The sequence below is a fragment of the Podarcis gaigeae genome, assembly GCF_964106915.1.
Source record: "Podarcis gaigeae genome assembly, chromosome: 12".
Lineage (NCBI taxonomy): Eukaryota > Metazoa > Chordata > Lepidosauria > Squamata > Lacertidae > Podarcis > Podarcis gaigeae.
This window is the reverse complement of record NC_139688.1, coordinates 55,062,462-55,078,979: the sequence shown is the minus strand read 5'-3', so window position 1 is coordinate 55,078,979 and position 16,518 is coordinate 55,062,462. Positions and strand designations below refer to the sequence as shown.

The window sequence follows — 16,518 nt, the reverse complement described above, 5'->3', positions numbered from 1 at the left end:
AATTGTGTAAGTTGTTCCTAGGTCTCAACAGACAAGAATGTTTTTGATCCTTTGAAACTCTTTGGGAGTGTTACTTTTAAAAATGAAATTTAGGCAACTTTGATAAGGACCTGATGTCTCTAGGTGGGAATTTCTCATTTACTTATGTGGATCAGATCACATAAACTCAACCCACGGGTGTCTTTGAAACCTAAAGACCAAGACTATAATCAGCATCAATTTGCTGCAAAATGAGTCCAGTGAGCAAAACCTCCCTGGAGACACACACATCCTCACACAGCCTCAAACACAATATCATAGCGGGGCATCTCTGGAAAGCTAACACTTCTCACAATGGCTAGAAATGGACTCCACATCTCTCTGGCCGCACCAGGTGTCAGTAAAGTGTGCCCTCCATGAAGCAAGGGGTGGAGAGGAGAGCAGCTGAGGTCCTTCACCTGCCTGAAAGGCATGCAACTTAAGAGGTCACCTCTCCTTTTCAACATCTCCACCTCTGCTGACCAAAGGCTCTCAAGGACTCGCCAGTGCGGAATGCTTTATCCGCGTGTTGATGCTGATCATCCTAAGCGAGAAGACGCAGCCTTCCTCACGCCACGCAACTGCACCCTACGGCCATCAGCCTGTCTGTACGCTCCGTTCCTCCTCCAGCTCTGCAAGCAAGCAACGGATCTCCGAAGCCAACAGCCTTGTTGCTTGCTTTAGGTTTGCACCAGATCCAGATCTGACGCTCGGCAGCCGGGCTGCTCGGCTGTCGAAGGATCCTCACCTGCGCGATGCTCGCGGGGTGCGCGCGTGCAGAAGAACCTGGCCCGCCCCAGACCCGCTTTCGGCCCATTCTGACGACCCGAAAAAAAAAACCTGCCTCCATCATGCGCGCATACCGCCCCAGCGCGCAACTTTCTGCACGGGCGGGCAGCCTGAGCGCGTGCCGCTCCCTCCCTCCCGTACCTGTGGGGAAGGAGGAAGCCCCGGCCATGGGCGCTGCCCCCAGGTGGTGCAGCAGGAGCCAGGCGGCGAAGGGGAGCCCGGGGGAGCGGAGGCGCCGCGGGGACACGGCTCGCGAGCTGCCGCTGAGGAGCCAGAGCATCGTCCCCGGGAGGAGAGGAGGAGCGGCGGCGGCGGCTGCAAAGCAGGGAGAGAAGGAGGCGGCGGCGGCGGCGGCGGCGGGGAGCCGGGCAGGGAAGTTGCTGCTGGGGATGAAGAGGCGGCGGCGGGAGGCGGACTTCTCTCCCTCTCTGGTGCTGCTGCTGTGAGGCGCTCGCCAGCCCACCGGCCCCTCCTGAGCGGGATATGGGTGGGCGGACGGGGTGGGTGGGGGAGAGGCGCCGGGCGAGGCGGGGCCAGCCGGCGGCGGCGGCTGCCGCTGCTATTGCTGCGCGAGGGACCCCCGCCCGCCTCGTGCCCTGACAGGAGCCGCCGCTGCCGCGCCCGCGGGCGCCCTTGACGCGGCGCCCCTCATGCCCCTCGAGAGGCGTTGGGGGGCAGCGAGACTCCGCCGGGCCCCGCCCCTCGCTCCGCGCTCGCCTTCAGGGCTGCCTTGCGAGGGGGCGGCGGGAAAAGGCTCTGAGGAGAACCTCGCTCGCTGTCCCGCCGCCTCGCTTTGCCTCACGTCGTTTCTCCATTCCCTTGAGGGGACGGGGAGGTGAAGGGGGCCCGCCGTCCTCCTCGCACGTGGCGAGTCGGTGGTGGAGGTAGAGAAACCGTACACATTTGATATTCATAATAATAATAATAATAATGGTTTGAAATTTAAGACTCCCCCCCCCCCAAGGAAAAGGCACTTTCTTCCCCTGCCCGTGGACCAGGAGGTCGTGGCGGGCGAGGCCTTCAGCAGCGGGGCCCTTATTTGCGTTGCCAGCCTGACCTTCACCCTCTTACATATAGAGAGGAAAGGAGAAGTGGAGGTGCAAAGGCTGCCTACTCAGAAGTAAGCCCCGCTGAGTTCATCAGGGGTGCCAACTTCAATACAGTATGATATTGGGGGGGGGGGCAGGTAAGCCCCGCCCTGCATAGTTGAGCACATTGGCAATGCCCATCAACTGGGGGGGGGCTGGCCCTCTCAAATGTTTTATTGGGGGGCTGAAGGGACCTCGGTCCCTAGGAGTTGGCTCCTATGGGATTCACTGGGGCCTACTTCGGGGTGAAGTGCCATTGGAGCACCACCTGATTCTGTAAAAGCATTTTAGAAATTATTAAATTTGCTGGATTAATCCATTTTAAAGGTACCAAGATTAAGATAATGATGGTGGTGATGTATTTTTTTAAAATACGCAAAGCTGTACAGTGTACTTAATTCGTTCTGTACTTAATTCGTTCTGGAGGTCCGTTCTTAACCTGAAACTGTTCTTAACCTGAAGCACCACTTTAGCTAATGGGGCCTCCTGCTGCCACTGTGCCGCCACAGCACAATTTCTGTTCTCATCCTGAAGCAAAGTTCTTAACCCGAGGTACTATTTCTGGGTTAGCAGAGTCTGTAACCGGAAGTGTCCGTAACCTGAAGCGTATGTAACCAAGGTACCACTGTAAAACAAATGTAAAAGCAACCTGCAAGTAGGAAACATCATTTCACATAGCGGTTGCCTCTTCCAAGAGTCCTGTCTCCTCTGCAATCAGGAAGGGACAAAGTAAAGCTTCTTGCTTCAGAAGTATTGTTTTTTATGGCTGTAGGTTTTTACAAATTTAATCAGCCAACTAATACTCATACAAACAGTCCACTTAAGTTTAATCAGGTGACTGCCCTAGTAAGAAGAGGCTGAAGAGGTGCACGTTCCCTCACCAGTGACAGCCTCACACAGAAAGCAAGGTTTCTAGGCAGAACTGAGCCCCAGCATCCTTTTTTTTAAAGAAATTAAGCATTGCAGAGAGACAAACATCAGAGTTTATTAACTGCTGCTGATAAAATGGCTCAGATTAAAGGCTTAGCTAAAGAAATAATTCAAAAGTTAGCAACCTTATGAGGTGTTTTTTTTAAATAATTAAACATATTTTAATTGTTTCGGGATGGTGATAATGCAAGCCATGGTAAGAATTCTTCGAAGGTGTGAATAATCTAAATAAATAGGAAAGGGGGAAAATGATGGTTCAGGAAGGGCACTCCTCCCAGAACTACTATTTCTATCCCAGAGCTTACATTTAAAATTGTGTGAGGTGCCACGTCTCATTACACCTTTGGCAACTCAAGGTGAGGAATGCCAATGGTTGCTGGAGCATGCACTGCTAGATAGTCTCCCCTAAATCCAGTGCTGTTCTCTCCCTCCAGTGTGCAGGCCACTTCAGAGGACTATTTCATGCATGCTCTTTTGTGCCATTCCTCATGCTACCATGTTTGGAACACATACAGTCATACATATTTTACTTCCATCCGCCTCACTTGTATGTCTTCTTTTTATCATATTCATCTTTGCAACAGCCCTGTGTGATTATTATTATTCCCATTTTGACTGATGAAAAACAGGCTGATAAAAAGTGCCCTGCTCATACCCCTAACAGAGTCATGTTTCGGCTAAGTGTTTCCACATCACATTCAACCTTTTCCCACCCCACATACCCACATTGCCCTCCCTGGGCTTCTTTCTGCACACCCATTAGGGCGTCATTCACACACAAGCACAAAGTACAGTCTTAGAACATATTTTCAGTGCCGAGTTCAGACTTGGAGCATTTGAGTATTATTATTTTTTAAAGCATGAGGAGAGTTCTGGCAGTCCTGAATATGTAGTCAAATTGGGTTGTGGGTGGGGTGATATATTTCTGCTTTCAGGGTTTTCTCTCCCCGCCACTCTGCTAATCATGGTCCTTTTATTATTTGAATATTTCTTCCAATCCCCTCTGTCTTATTGTCACATACAGTACTTCTTAATATACCTGCTGCTCCTTCACCTTGTCTTACCCTCCCTTTCTTGTGTTCTGTATGTACAGGTTGATATTTAAATCACAATATACTCATGGTTGCACAAAACTCATTGAGGTTAGTACCCAGGTTCTCCTTATATGTGATTCTTGCTGTTGTGGTGAGAGAGAATCATGAGAGAATCATACAAATACTTTTATCAATTGTTGAGCTAGTAAGATACCTTATTGTACAAGTTCCTGATGAGGATACTGTTCTTATCACATTTGGATGTTTATATGAATATTTTATATAAACAGCTTGCTTCTCTGATCTTATGAATCCATAAACTTGGAAGCCAGACTGCAGAAACCTATAAATATATAACATCTTTTTAGAGAAGTTAGTCACATGCTTTGCACATCTTTACATTATGACAGCAGTTACTAAAATGCAATAAAGCAAAAACAGATCAGCTGTGTTTTCCATAATATATTGCAAATGTGCTAACACTACTGATACTTCCATTCAAACACATTTACTACCATGCACCTCCTTCCAGTGCTGGACTCTTTCCATACTTTACTGCTTAGGTTTGTTGGCAGCTTTTACTTAAGTTTATTTAGAAAATAACTGATTGGTTTTTGTGGCATCTCTTTGAAAAGATTATTTTAAGCAACCATTCTCTGCTGTTCCACTCAATAAAGAATTAGCAAAAAGGTCAGCAAACGGTGGAATGAAACAGGAAAGTGATTATTAATTCTCATGAGGAGACCCACCTATTTTATTCTCTTCTGGCTTCTGTAACATTTCAAATGCATCAGGAGATAATCCAGACAAAATTATAGACTCCATCTATAGACATCTAGTACCAGCTGACTAGGAAGCAGTAAATGCATTTTTTAATTGTTGCCTTTGACATTTTTGATAGAAATAGGGTTATTTACAAAACAAAGGTGGCGTTTTTCTACGGATTTGGACCTAATTCACTCTTCTCTGACAAGTTGGGTAGATAGTCCTAATGCAAGGAAGAAGAAAAAGCCAAAATGGATTGAAATCTAAGTAATTAAGAGGGTCAAAAAGTACATGATATTGTGTGGTTGTACGTATTTAAAGCAAATGGCAGCTGTTGTGTGAAAGTGTGTCTCAGTGTGTGTGAGAGATTGGTATGTGAAGACAGCGCTTTATGGTATGTGAAGAGAGCGCTTTAATCCATTTGCCCAGGTCTGGACTCTCCCTCTCCACAATTGCCATTTGAATTTGGAGGGAAGATCCCATTGTTGCTAATTAATTGTTCTGTCTCTGAGAGCAGTAGAAAGAAGGCTGAGCACAGTCAGTCTTGTTTTTGAAGATGGGGACCCAAAATGGTTCTCTCTGAGGGGTATTTTAATAGCCATGCAGGTGTGCGTGAGAGGAGACTATCTTTAAGGTGCCTTGATCCTTTAGGGTTTTCATAGCTACAACCGGCATCTTGAACTGAGACAAGAAGCAGATTATGTGTAAGCGCAACTGTTTTAAGACTGCAAGATAATTTTCATTTGTCTGCTCCCAGTTAACTTACGTATTTTGTAAACAAACAAACAAAAACCACACCCACCTCAAGTTTCCAAACTATTTTCAAAGGCAACACTAATTCACATGGGAACTGCTTTACAATGTGGATTGGCCTGATCAGTAGAGGGTTTCCTTGCATTCCTGGCAGTGGTGAGATTCTTTATGAATGCTGCTCTGTGTCTTTCAGAAGTTGTGGATGCCACATGGCATGGGTGCCAACAGGATTTTCTGGGCCAAATATGTGAATTGGACCTTCAGCCACTTGAAACTGCATAAAATTTGCATACAGTTTGTGTTATACACAAATTTGTATCCTGTTTTGCAGGTGAAATGGAGGGCCCCATAATAAATTGGGCCACACACAAGCAATAACATTTCAGATGGACAAAATTTCAACAGATAGAATTTTTTCTGTAATTTTATTTCCATACTAGGTTTAACAGTTTTCGTTTCTGCTGTCACAAAGCTGTTAAAGGCTCAAGATCCCCATTTCCCCTGATATCATTCCTAAAACAATGCAATGAACTCATGTTTTCTTGAATTATATGACAGTTATGTTACCGTATGTCTTTTATCACTTGACTACAGGCAGGCAATACAGTGTAACAGCCAGTGTTCGAAATTCCCATTGTTCTAGACGCATTTTGTGACAGAGAATTTCATTAGTGCGAGCAGTTTCTGAGCTCTGGGCGCAGTACTGCGCCTACAATTTCAATTAAAACTGCAGAGTGGAAGGAATGAAGACCTTTTTCTGCCTCCCCACTTCCAGCTGCCTTCTGAAGACCGGAGAAGAGACCCTTTTAAGAATATTAGGGGGGTAGGCAGGAGAGGGACTAGACAGTGTATAAAATGAACCTAATATTTTAGCTGCAGTTCATTCATTTTCAGCTTTGTATTCTTGTTATAAAAAGCATGCCTAGACATTCAGTTGTTGCTCCCAGAACCTTGGTTTAAGGTGCCATTTAGCTCCTGGCTTTCATATCTCAGTTTCTAACACTGGTAAGAGCAGGAATGGTACTTTAGGTAGTGGAAGGTGGGGTGGGCGTGGGCTAAGAAATAGAAGATTTATAGCAACTAAAGTTCTCATGCCTGTGCTTAGATAAATTAAAGTTTTATTATTATTACTATTATTATTATTATTATTTAAATTTAGAGTATTCTGGGTGCATTTCTTGCGGTCATTGATTTATATTGATAAAAATATGTATAAACTGCCCATGTGAATATTTAGAAAAGAATAAACTGGCCACATAAAATATTAAGGCAGTGTAGAACAATATATACCTCATAATAACTACATTTACAACCATTTGCACCCCTCATTTTTATTTTTGCGCTTTTAACATAAATGTATCCATTTAAGTGTTTATATCAGGGGTTGTCAACCTGGTCCCTACCACTCACTTGTGGGCGTTTCAGGATTCTAGGTGGGCAGTAGGGGGTTCTACGACACAAACTGATTCCTCCTTCCATCGAGCACTGGTGGGCGGTAAGAAAATTTTACCATCAGGAAAGATGCATTAGTGGGCGGTAGGTATAAAAAGGTTGACTACCCCTGGTTTATACCAACAGTTACACCCCCCCCCCCAAGAATTCCCCTGTTTCCCTCCTTGGATGGGAAGCAATTCATCACCACCACCTTCATTGGTGCTACAAATCAGCAGCTCCCCCCTCCCTTTTCATTTTTCTCATCCCAACCACAAAACAATATTAGTACAGCAACATTGGACTACTTTGCAGGGCTGATGTAATCTACACTCTCAGTCAATCACAATATCTCCCCTGCAATTTGGATATACACATGTCAGCTTTTATTTGCATTTCCATTGTATTTTTTTACATATTCAGGAAAAAAACTTTTTTTTTTTGCCAAAATTAAACTTGGAAAGAGCATGAACTTGTGTCTTTTCAGGAGCTAATTACTAAATTAGCAGTTATTTATCTGGGCTACAATCACTTCTCTATCAGGAAAGGTGAAATAGCAGTTTCGAAATGAACCAGGAATTCCTGTCAAAATAAACCTGGCACTCCTTCTCCATTGTCAGAATCTAGAGAAAAATCTAGAGTGATGTACACCCAAAGGAAGACCCAGACCAGCTTCTGAATAAATCAGGAAGTTCCTCCTCAGTTGTTTAGTGAACGGACTTCCTGACTCAGTTTGGAGTCTTCCTTTGTCTTTGAATGACTCTTTTAATTTGGAAAAAGTATTTTCATCATGCCCTTTTTAAGCCAAGGATATGTTGTGTCACAGCAATATAAAATTTGGATACTATCAGATTGAAATGTCCTGTGAATTTTGTGACTTAACAGCAAATTAGCAAACAATTGGCAATACAAAGGAAGATCTTCACCTTAGCTCGCTCATTTGCATTTTAGCTTTGTAATCTGATATCATTACAAATGCACTGAGCACATAATTACATTTGTCATTTGAAATGGTTCCAATCCACCCACCAGTTGTTGAGCAGTGTAACATTTTAGATCTCTACCTTGGAATTCAGTATTTCCCCTAACTGTTGAAACAGAGCATAAAACGTAGCATAATAACTCAGGACACAATTCAACATTTCAGGTTCAAAATCTGCACATGTCCTCCTGCCCTATTCCCATTGGGAAAGAAAAGGTCTAACATTTTCATTTCCATCACTGAAATAGTATGTTGCTTGCCCAAATAACTTCAAGAGAGAAAACCAGCTGTAAATGCATTGGTCTGAAATTAACCATATGATTGACCTTTTGTTGATTAGAAGCAGTGTCATCAAGAATCATAACATAAAACTGTGTCAAAGATGTATCTAGTTAAGTACAGTCATATGTATATCCAGGATCACTAGTCTTATAATTACATATACCTCTTGGCTTAACTCATTGTCCTCCAAATGCTATTCACCTGTGCTATTATAGAGTTATGTCATCCAAACACAGCACTGACTTTAAAGACAGAAAGACCACAATAGCTCAAGAAAAACAATAACTTATAACGCAATCTGACATACCTATTTAAAAGCAAGTCTCTTTGAATTCAGTGGGGCTTATTCTTAGGTAATTGTGTCCAAGGTTCAGAGAGAGAAGCTATGTTTAACCTGAACCAAGAGGGAAAGTCTTCCAGGTACATGGTAGGAGAACCAGGGCTCTCTGTGTGTACATGAACTTGAGGTTTAGTTTTTTATGTGAATGTGGTCAGTAAATAACTTTCAAAATACATTCAGATTTAAAGTAAGAGCTTGGAACATTTCAATAGTTCACTAAAAACTCTGTTAAGGCGAACATTTAGGCAAAACCAATCAAATTTAATAAAGCACTGTTTCAAGACTTAAAGCTGAAGATGTAAAATGAGAATGTTAAATGAATGCTAGTGAACTATTCTAAATATATCTTCATTTTGTCATTCTCGGTTAAATTTATGGGTTTTGCCCCAGAATCTTGATTAATTCAGGCACGTTTTTATTAAACTACCTATTGTTAAAACACTTCATAAACTCTTATGGATACTATATCTAATATAGATATATTGTGTAGATACGACTCATAATTAAACACTTGGGTTGTTTTAGTTCTTTTCCCTTGAAACACAGAACAGGCAATTGTTTTGTATAAAAGATGGATTGCTGACTATATTTAAACACTGAAATCAGAATCCTTTAACAAAAAAGAAAGCGGGAAGAGGACATTCCCATTTGCAACAGTAATCCAGGCATCTGAAACCTGAACAAGTTCTTTTAATTAAAAATAAAATAAAAAATCACTCCCATATGAAGACAATGGATACTTGCACTTTTCACATCCCTTGTATACCCCAGACAAATAGGAAATGCTGTCAGTTTTAGCCATAAAAGTGATAGCGGATGCCATTAAATTGGCTACAGACAAAACAAACACAACTGTATAGGCACATTTGTATTTTGTTTTGTGACTTGGTCACTGTAAACAAAATATCCTCGCAGTCATAAAAAGTGTTTTGTGAAAGATAGCCTTTGAACAGCTGGTGTAGCTGATAAGGAGTAAGCATTAACAAAGTCACTTGCTGAACAGCACAAGTCAGCTGCAGTTCTTTGTCTGGAAAATTCCTATGTCCCCGTAAGTTAGCTTAGCTAATGAAGTCAGCTGGCATCAAGAACATTAGAAAGGGAGACCTTGGTCATTTTAGTGCTAATTTACAGTATAGCTTCATATTTATTAAAATCTCATAAAATAAATTGATAGTTTGAAACTGATACTCTCTTTTTGCTCACTTTGAAAACTCATAATTCTCAAGGTAATCTCAAAATGATTCTAAGCAATCATTTTGAAGCAATCACATACTGAAAAGCATTTCATGGGGGTTTTTTTTAGAACAGGCTAGCAAATTTAGACCTAACAACACCTTTTCATTAAACCTTTTTTTGAAATTCGAGATAAATTGGGGAGAAATATTTGTATTCACAGGCATCATCTAGCTGCTGTTAGGATTTTGAACCAACCAAAGCATCAGGAAATCATTCTCTGCCATCCAGCATTTCTGTCCCCTTGTTACAACCTTCTTCTCATCCCAAGGATAACTGCTTGAGCATCCAACCCACCTATTACATATTACTGAAGTCTCTTGAGGTACCTGCAATATTTCATTTACCCTATGACACCCTATTCCTCACTGGCTTCTGAAGGTGATAATTTGCAGACTGTCCATTATCAGTTTTGTTTTAAAAATTAGGAGGAATGTTTTATGGGATTTTGCAAACAGGTCAGTCCTACTAAATTTAATGGAGTTTACTCCCAAGTAAGCATGTACTGGAGTGCAGCCATACTGGAGTGGACAGTGGAACTGGTGTGTACCTTTTGAAATAACTGTTACTCAGTGCAATCTTACCCATGTCTTCTTAGAAGTTAAATACCATGGAATTCAATGAGACTTACTCCCAGGTACATGTGTATAAGATTGCATATTCAGCAATGTTTTCTGTCTGAATATTCAGGTATGACCACATGGGTGCACACTATTATTTTTAAAAAGTACCACCAAAAGGCAAACTAGGGGCAGTGTTTTACCAGGAACCAGATAATTGGAGACATCCTTGGTGAACAGTTGCAGCATTTCTTCACAAGGTGAGAGTTTGAGCATTTCCATGCAGAAAAGACTTCTTCAAGACAATGACATTTTTCAGATTTCCAAGACGCTATCAACAGAATGGAAAAGCAGAAGCATCTCTGTTTCTCATTGCTTCAAATGAGAAGCTTTATCATCCAAAAACACTTACAATATAATTTGAGATAGGGCTTCCCTTTTACTAATTTGTTTCAAAGACCATGCAAAGGGTAGTTAAAAGATGTATCCTATTTAATGGAAGGCCAGAGAATCAAAAGTACACATTAGAATTTTGTCACGTCAGTCCAGATATGTTAGAGGTACCAACAAAAAAGCCATTTTCCCCCCCACATATTCAGTTCAGTCCCATACATGTTTGCTCCCATGTTAAGTGTGCATAGAACTGCAGATTCACGCATAGTCTTATACGGAAGGAATGAGTGGAGCTTGTAATTTTTCTCTTGGACAGTATTCTTTGGTGTTGCAATGTAGCGCACCTAAAATGATCTGCGTGCTTTGTGCTTGTTTTGATGTACTAAAAACATTCTCCTTTTAAAATGTCAGTAAAGAGAAACACCAGAAAACCCTCCTGATTATATGTTCTTCAAAATGATAAACCCACAGAAGATGGCTCGAATATTAATTTCATGTACTGTAATATTGTTCACATTTATTTTGCTTTTATTGTATTCTCCCATTTTAGGAGAGTGAGTATATTGTACTCACAACATATATGTGTTAAAATTACTAAAATGTAATCTACTCAGGCTCTTATGTATATATTCCATCTTTTTCACATATTTATTTTGTAACACTTAGAGAAACAATTGTAGAATAGTGGCTAGTTACTCTAGTTCCCTTAGAATTAAACAATGTTTGAGACTTCCTTAAATAAATAATAATATTTATAAGACCAAGGAATGAATAAATAACAGGAATTGCATAAAACAAGAACAGCCACCCAAAAGATTCTTCAGGTTTTAGGCAGAGAAGGAAATTTGTTGTGCGTAGAAACTGCCTATAGATGGCAGTGTTGGGAACTATCAGCCTCACAGCAGAGTAGATAAGATGTCTCAGCTGGTCCCAGCTACAGCTGTATACTTGGCTTGGTGTATTCTAAATGTGTTAATGGGTTCTTCTAAGATGGGTAAAATTGCTTTCATGATTTATTTTCCAGAGTCACTTTCTTTGTATACTAGATGCATTTATTTTTATCCTGTATGTGAACTCGAACAAAAAAATCAAATAAAGACTACATTACAGAGATTATATCTCTGTCATTAGTTTCCAGATTCAAACTTAGCACAATTGTAAAATGATCTTTCTCTCCCCACCCTCACCCCTTAGGTGGCCGGCTGTGACTCGCATCTTTGTGGTAAGTTTTCAAAGGAAATATTCCCTCTTCCTTCTTGATGCTGACCATAAAAAGCCATCAAGGGCATTAGCTTAGGGCACTTCCAGATGGCTTCTACTGTGGGGACTGGAAACCTTCAATCTGCAACCTGTAGGATGCTTAGGTCCTTGCTGCGTGACTAACAGGGTGAAGGCTGTGATGTACATATGGCTGCATTTCTGAAACAAATGCCCAAGGAGATAGTGGAGTGAGTGCCATTTTTGTGTTGTGCTTTAGAGCACAGGAATGTGGGCAGCTCCCACTGGGATGTAAGAATTGTGCTGCTAGGTCAAACCAATGCCATTTTGTTTTTAATAGCAACAAGGCAGAATGCCTCTAGGATCCCCTTTGTTGGGTCATTAAGGTGAAGGCTTCTTTCTGTGATTTGTCTCCCAGCATCAGATTCAAGGTATACTTCCCTTGTACAAGGAAGCTCCACTAGCTATCATTGCAAGTCATAAATAGGTGACCACTCTGTGCTGCACATATGGATAGAAAAATGGTTCGTTTGGATATCCAGAGTTTAATGAAAATATTTTGAAATGCCAAGGTTCTTAGGAGGGAAATGTGAACATTGCAAAATGCAAGGAATTCTGAGGGCTAAAATAAACATGACTAGGGTTGCATGAATGCAATTAACTTGCCCAAATCCTTTTTATAAAAATTGCCACAGGGGAACCTAAGCCATATCAAGACTGTGTGGGGTAAAAAGAGAGATATTAACCCTTTCTCTTCACTGTGGTCCCAATAAAAATTACCCTATCACCTTTTTTGCATCCAGAGGGAGAGGGATGCCTCCACTGGTGCCAAATGCAGCTCCCCTCCTGAAGCAAATCAAAGTTAGGGAAGGGAACTTTCATTGAAACCACAGCAAGGGAGAGAGCTGTGGCTGCTATTTGCTTAACAAAAAAGATCCAAGTCCATTGTACTCATGCATTTAACATGTCTAACTTGGCTTAGATTCTGTTCTTGGGGTGGGGATCAGAAAAAGAAAGAGTGGCATGCATTCTGCTATCGTCATTTCCATTAGCCCTTTTCCCCAGTGAAAAACCTACATTCAAAATTCACATAAACCTTTTGAAATGTTTAATTAAAATTCCAACACCCATAGGAATTATTGTTTCATGTTGACTTTGGAGTATCACCCCTTGCTGTGATTCCTTCTTTCTTTCTTTCTTTCTTTCTTTCTTTCTTTCTTTCTTTCTTTCTTTCTCTTTTGTAGTCTGTTTTTAGGAAGCTTGAACTGAATACTGCTGCATACAAATTCCAAATCAGAAGTCCAGTGTTGCATATAATGTTTCTGTCTGTGTGAAACAGACAGAACATGACCCACCTCTGTTGTGAAAGGGCAAACTGTATTTGAAACATTCAACATAGTTCTCCTGGCTGGTTGTTAGCTCAGAACGGCCCATAGACATTTTGGCACCCAAGGTGGAAAGTAGTTTTGGCTCTTTCCCACCACACTTCTAGCACCATCACCCAAAATCTGAGGAACAGGATGATTTGGCACCCCTTAATGTTGGCTCTACAATCTGCCAGTCTGATTGCCTGCCACCTAGGCCAGCCGTGCCTCTTTACTTCAAGAGGGAATGGAGAAAACTAGCAACAGAATAAATTAATATCTTGCACCATATTTTTTATTTTTGTAATACTGGAAAGCTGTGGGAGTGAGTGTGTATTGTGTCATGATCTCAACTACAAGACTTCTTTCCAAGCCAGGCACCAGCTTTCACATATCCGGTGCCAAAAGTAAGGGAGTGACTTGGGATGTGTTCACACCAAGATCACCTTTCTTGGTGTTAATGCACATCTGCAAAGACCTCCTTTCTTAAGACTGGATGTGTTCGTATAGGGTGTAAATTCTGGCCTCCCACTAGTCTGCAGGGCAGAAAAGGAAGGTAATAGGCCAAGCTGAGATCCTGGCCAACACATAAAAAAGCCAACTTGTGGTAGCATCACGGTGTCAAATGGTGACATGAATTAGTCCTTGGACATACAAAAATTAGCAGGATCTTTGAAAATTTGACTTTGTTGGGACCAATAAAAGACTTTAATAGAACTGAGCTCACCTAGTTCCTACCTAGTCATTTCCTCCAGGAACTCTTAATCTTAAAGCCCCTGTTGGGTTTGTAGCAAAAGGTTACAGTGGAAAGTCCTTCTATCCAACCCTTACATTCATCTTCTGGCAACATCATTTTCCCCATTCAGAGTTATTTCACAGAATTCCTACACAGGTGGCATTTGCATGTGGGAATCTTACAGGCAGCTTCTTACAATGAAGAACCCACATGAGAGATTGACACACATTAGAATTGATGTGGTTTTCATGTAATGATTATGTAGGCATGTTGTGTGAAACAGCCCTAATTCTCAGGCTAATATAAACACAAACATGAGCATATATTAATCTAGATTAAAATTTCTGAATACTTGGATTGCCTTCAGATCAACTAGTCTGTAGTCATGGTCAGGTTACAGAACTAGTCCAGTCCATGAGATGCCAACCACTGTCACGACCTATCCTAGTGTAGGGTTGCCATATTTCAAACAGTGGAAATCCAGACAGAAAAGGTGTTGAGCTTTTTTTTAGATTTGCCCAGATTTGTAGGTAGGGTTGCCATACTTCCAGATTTTCCCAATTTCTGACAAGACACTGCTGCCGACAGCCATTTGGTGAGTGGTGGAGGACATGCAAAAGGAAGGGGAATAGCTTTGGGGAGATCACAGAATGAGGCAAAAACTGATAACACAAAAGCAAGACACAGCCAGAGATTCTGACCCTGCAATGCAGAGGAAAAGAGTTACTAACAGCAGTCTACAAACTCAAATTGGTGGAGAGGATTATTTTAAACCAATCAATTTTCATGTGTCTAAACTGCCCAAAATCTCACTGAGAATATGTGACCTTACAAATCAATCTTCCTGGCTGCTGAAGACCACATGCAGGGTTCACAAGTGCCTTCCACCCGTTTTGATTTCACTTGACATTTTAAAGTATGTGCAAGAGGTACTTAGCGGATGTTGAGCCATTACCTTGATCCTTCCTGTCTCAATTTTTAATGGAGCTCTTAGGAACATAATTCGCTTGGTGCTGGATGAGTTGCTTCATTAAGATCATCCCTTCTTAATTCCTTGCATACATACACACATTATTTAGGCCAGATGTTTGTAATGGTATTGCCAAAAACAAAAGTTTATATGTTGAAAAGGTCACACACTATAATGCACAGAATCAAGCTCTGAATGGAGCCCTGCCACGCTCCTGAGCATTACAGTGGCACACAAAAACTTTGGCAACCCCCTGATGCAGTTAATAAATAATAGCTTTCATACATTAAGTGCTTGCAGTATCTCCTTCAAACTCTATGGGTCAAGGCTAACAACCACTTGGCACGTGACAAGCTGTTCAAAAATGGGAGCAAGGTGAAAATTGAAAGCCACCCTATAGTCAGCAAGAATGTATCTACATGTTGCTCAGACCAGAGATCAAACCTTTTCAGGAAGTTTTATAGGACACTGGGAACATCACATGACCTGCTCAGGTCTACTGGTGCAAAGAGGTTCCCTTGGATGGTCTTCCTTGATCTCTACCCACTGCAGACTCTAGTCCTGAGATCTGGTCCTCTGCAGGCCCCACGTTAATGTGATTCCATAGTCCTAAAATTCCATAGCCCTAAAATTCCATAGCCCTAAAATTCCATAGCCCTAAAATGAAGGCCCATATTGTTAGATCTGTATCAATGAAGCCCCACCCCATATAGCTGTTTTAACTGGTCTTTTTAAATTCTTCTTATTAGTTTTTATTCACCCATTATTTATGCTTAATCAAGTATTCCATGTATATGTTTTAATCTATGGTTGGTTTTTGCTCCCATTTACAGTATTTAACAATTATTTGCTTAGATTCACACTGTTATTTATTTAGATGTTTTGCTTGTGCTGCTCTGTGACCGAATAAAGTAAATTCATTCATTCATTCAATGTGCTTCCACAGATGTGGAGAAGGAGAGGAGGTTCATCTCTACACATACGTAGCATCTACAGATGACGACAAATCACAAGCATCCTTTCATCTAACTGGTAGGCTGATGGAATGCAACAATTAGATTTATATCTCGTTACAGCTCACAGTTTATTAATAGAAATAGCACAAAGTCATGAAAGCAAAAACAAAATGTGGCAATCACATATATGGGCAGGCTGCACTTACTCAGACGAGAAATAGTAACTGCACATGCTCAGTACTACTTTACGTATTCCAGTTCTGAGCCTGGATTTTGATTAAGCCAAATGTATGTTGTATAGCGAGAAGCAGGTGGTGCTGTGGTCTAAACCACTGAGCCTCTTGGGCTTGCCGATCAGAAGGTCGGCAGTCCCCGTGATGGGGTGAGCACCCATTGCTCGGTCCCAGCTCCTGCCAGCCTAGAAGTTCGAAAGCACGTCAAAGTGCAAGTAGATAAATAGGTACCGCTCCAGCAGAAAGGTAAACGGCGTTTCCATGTGCTGCTCTGGTGCTGGCCACATGACCCAGAAAAACTGTCTGGACAAACGTCAGCTCCCTCAGCCAGTAAAGTGAGATGAGCGCCGCAACCCCAAGTTGTTCGCGACTGCACTTAACTGTCAGGGGTCCTTTACCTTTACCTTTTATGTTGTATCGTAATGTGTCAGTCTACAAATAGG

The 16,518-nt window shown here is 41.7% G+C and overlaps 1 protein-coding gene and 1 long non-coding RNA gene across 2 annotated transcripts in view; one reads left to right on the top strand and one right to left on the bottom strand.

The window, feature by feature from the left end:
- BMPER (BMP binding endothelial regulator) overlaps nt 1-1,325 on the bottom strand; it is a 169,748-nt gene extending 168,423 nt beyond the window's left edge. Inside the window, exon 1 of the mRNA XM_083706332.1 lies at nt 949-1,325. Coding sequence (XP_083562458.1) covers nt 949-1,087 — 139 coding nt within the window. The 5' untranslated portion in view covers nt 1,088-1,325. The remainder of the gene's footprint in view (nt 1-948) is intronic.
- Nucleotides 1,326-1,403: 78 nt separating this feature from the next.
- Nucleotides 1,404-16,292, top strand: LOC310828695. The gene is made up of 5 exons (XR_014557062.1): nt 1,404-1,691; nt 3,919-3,967; nt 9,809-9,970; nt 11,793-11,820; nt 15,833-16,292. It is a non-coding gene; the product is annotated as an uncharacterized lncRNA (long non-coding RNA).
- Nucleotides 16,293-16,518: the final 226 nt, after the last annotated feature.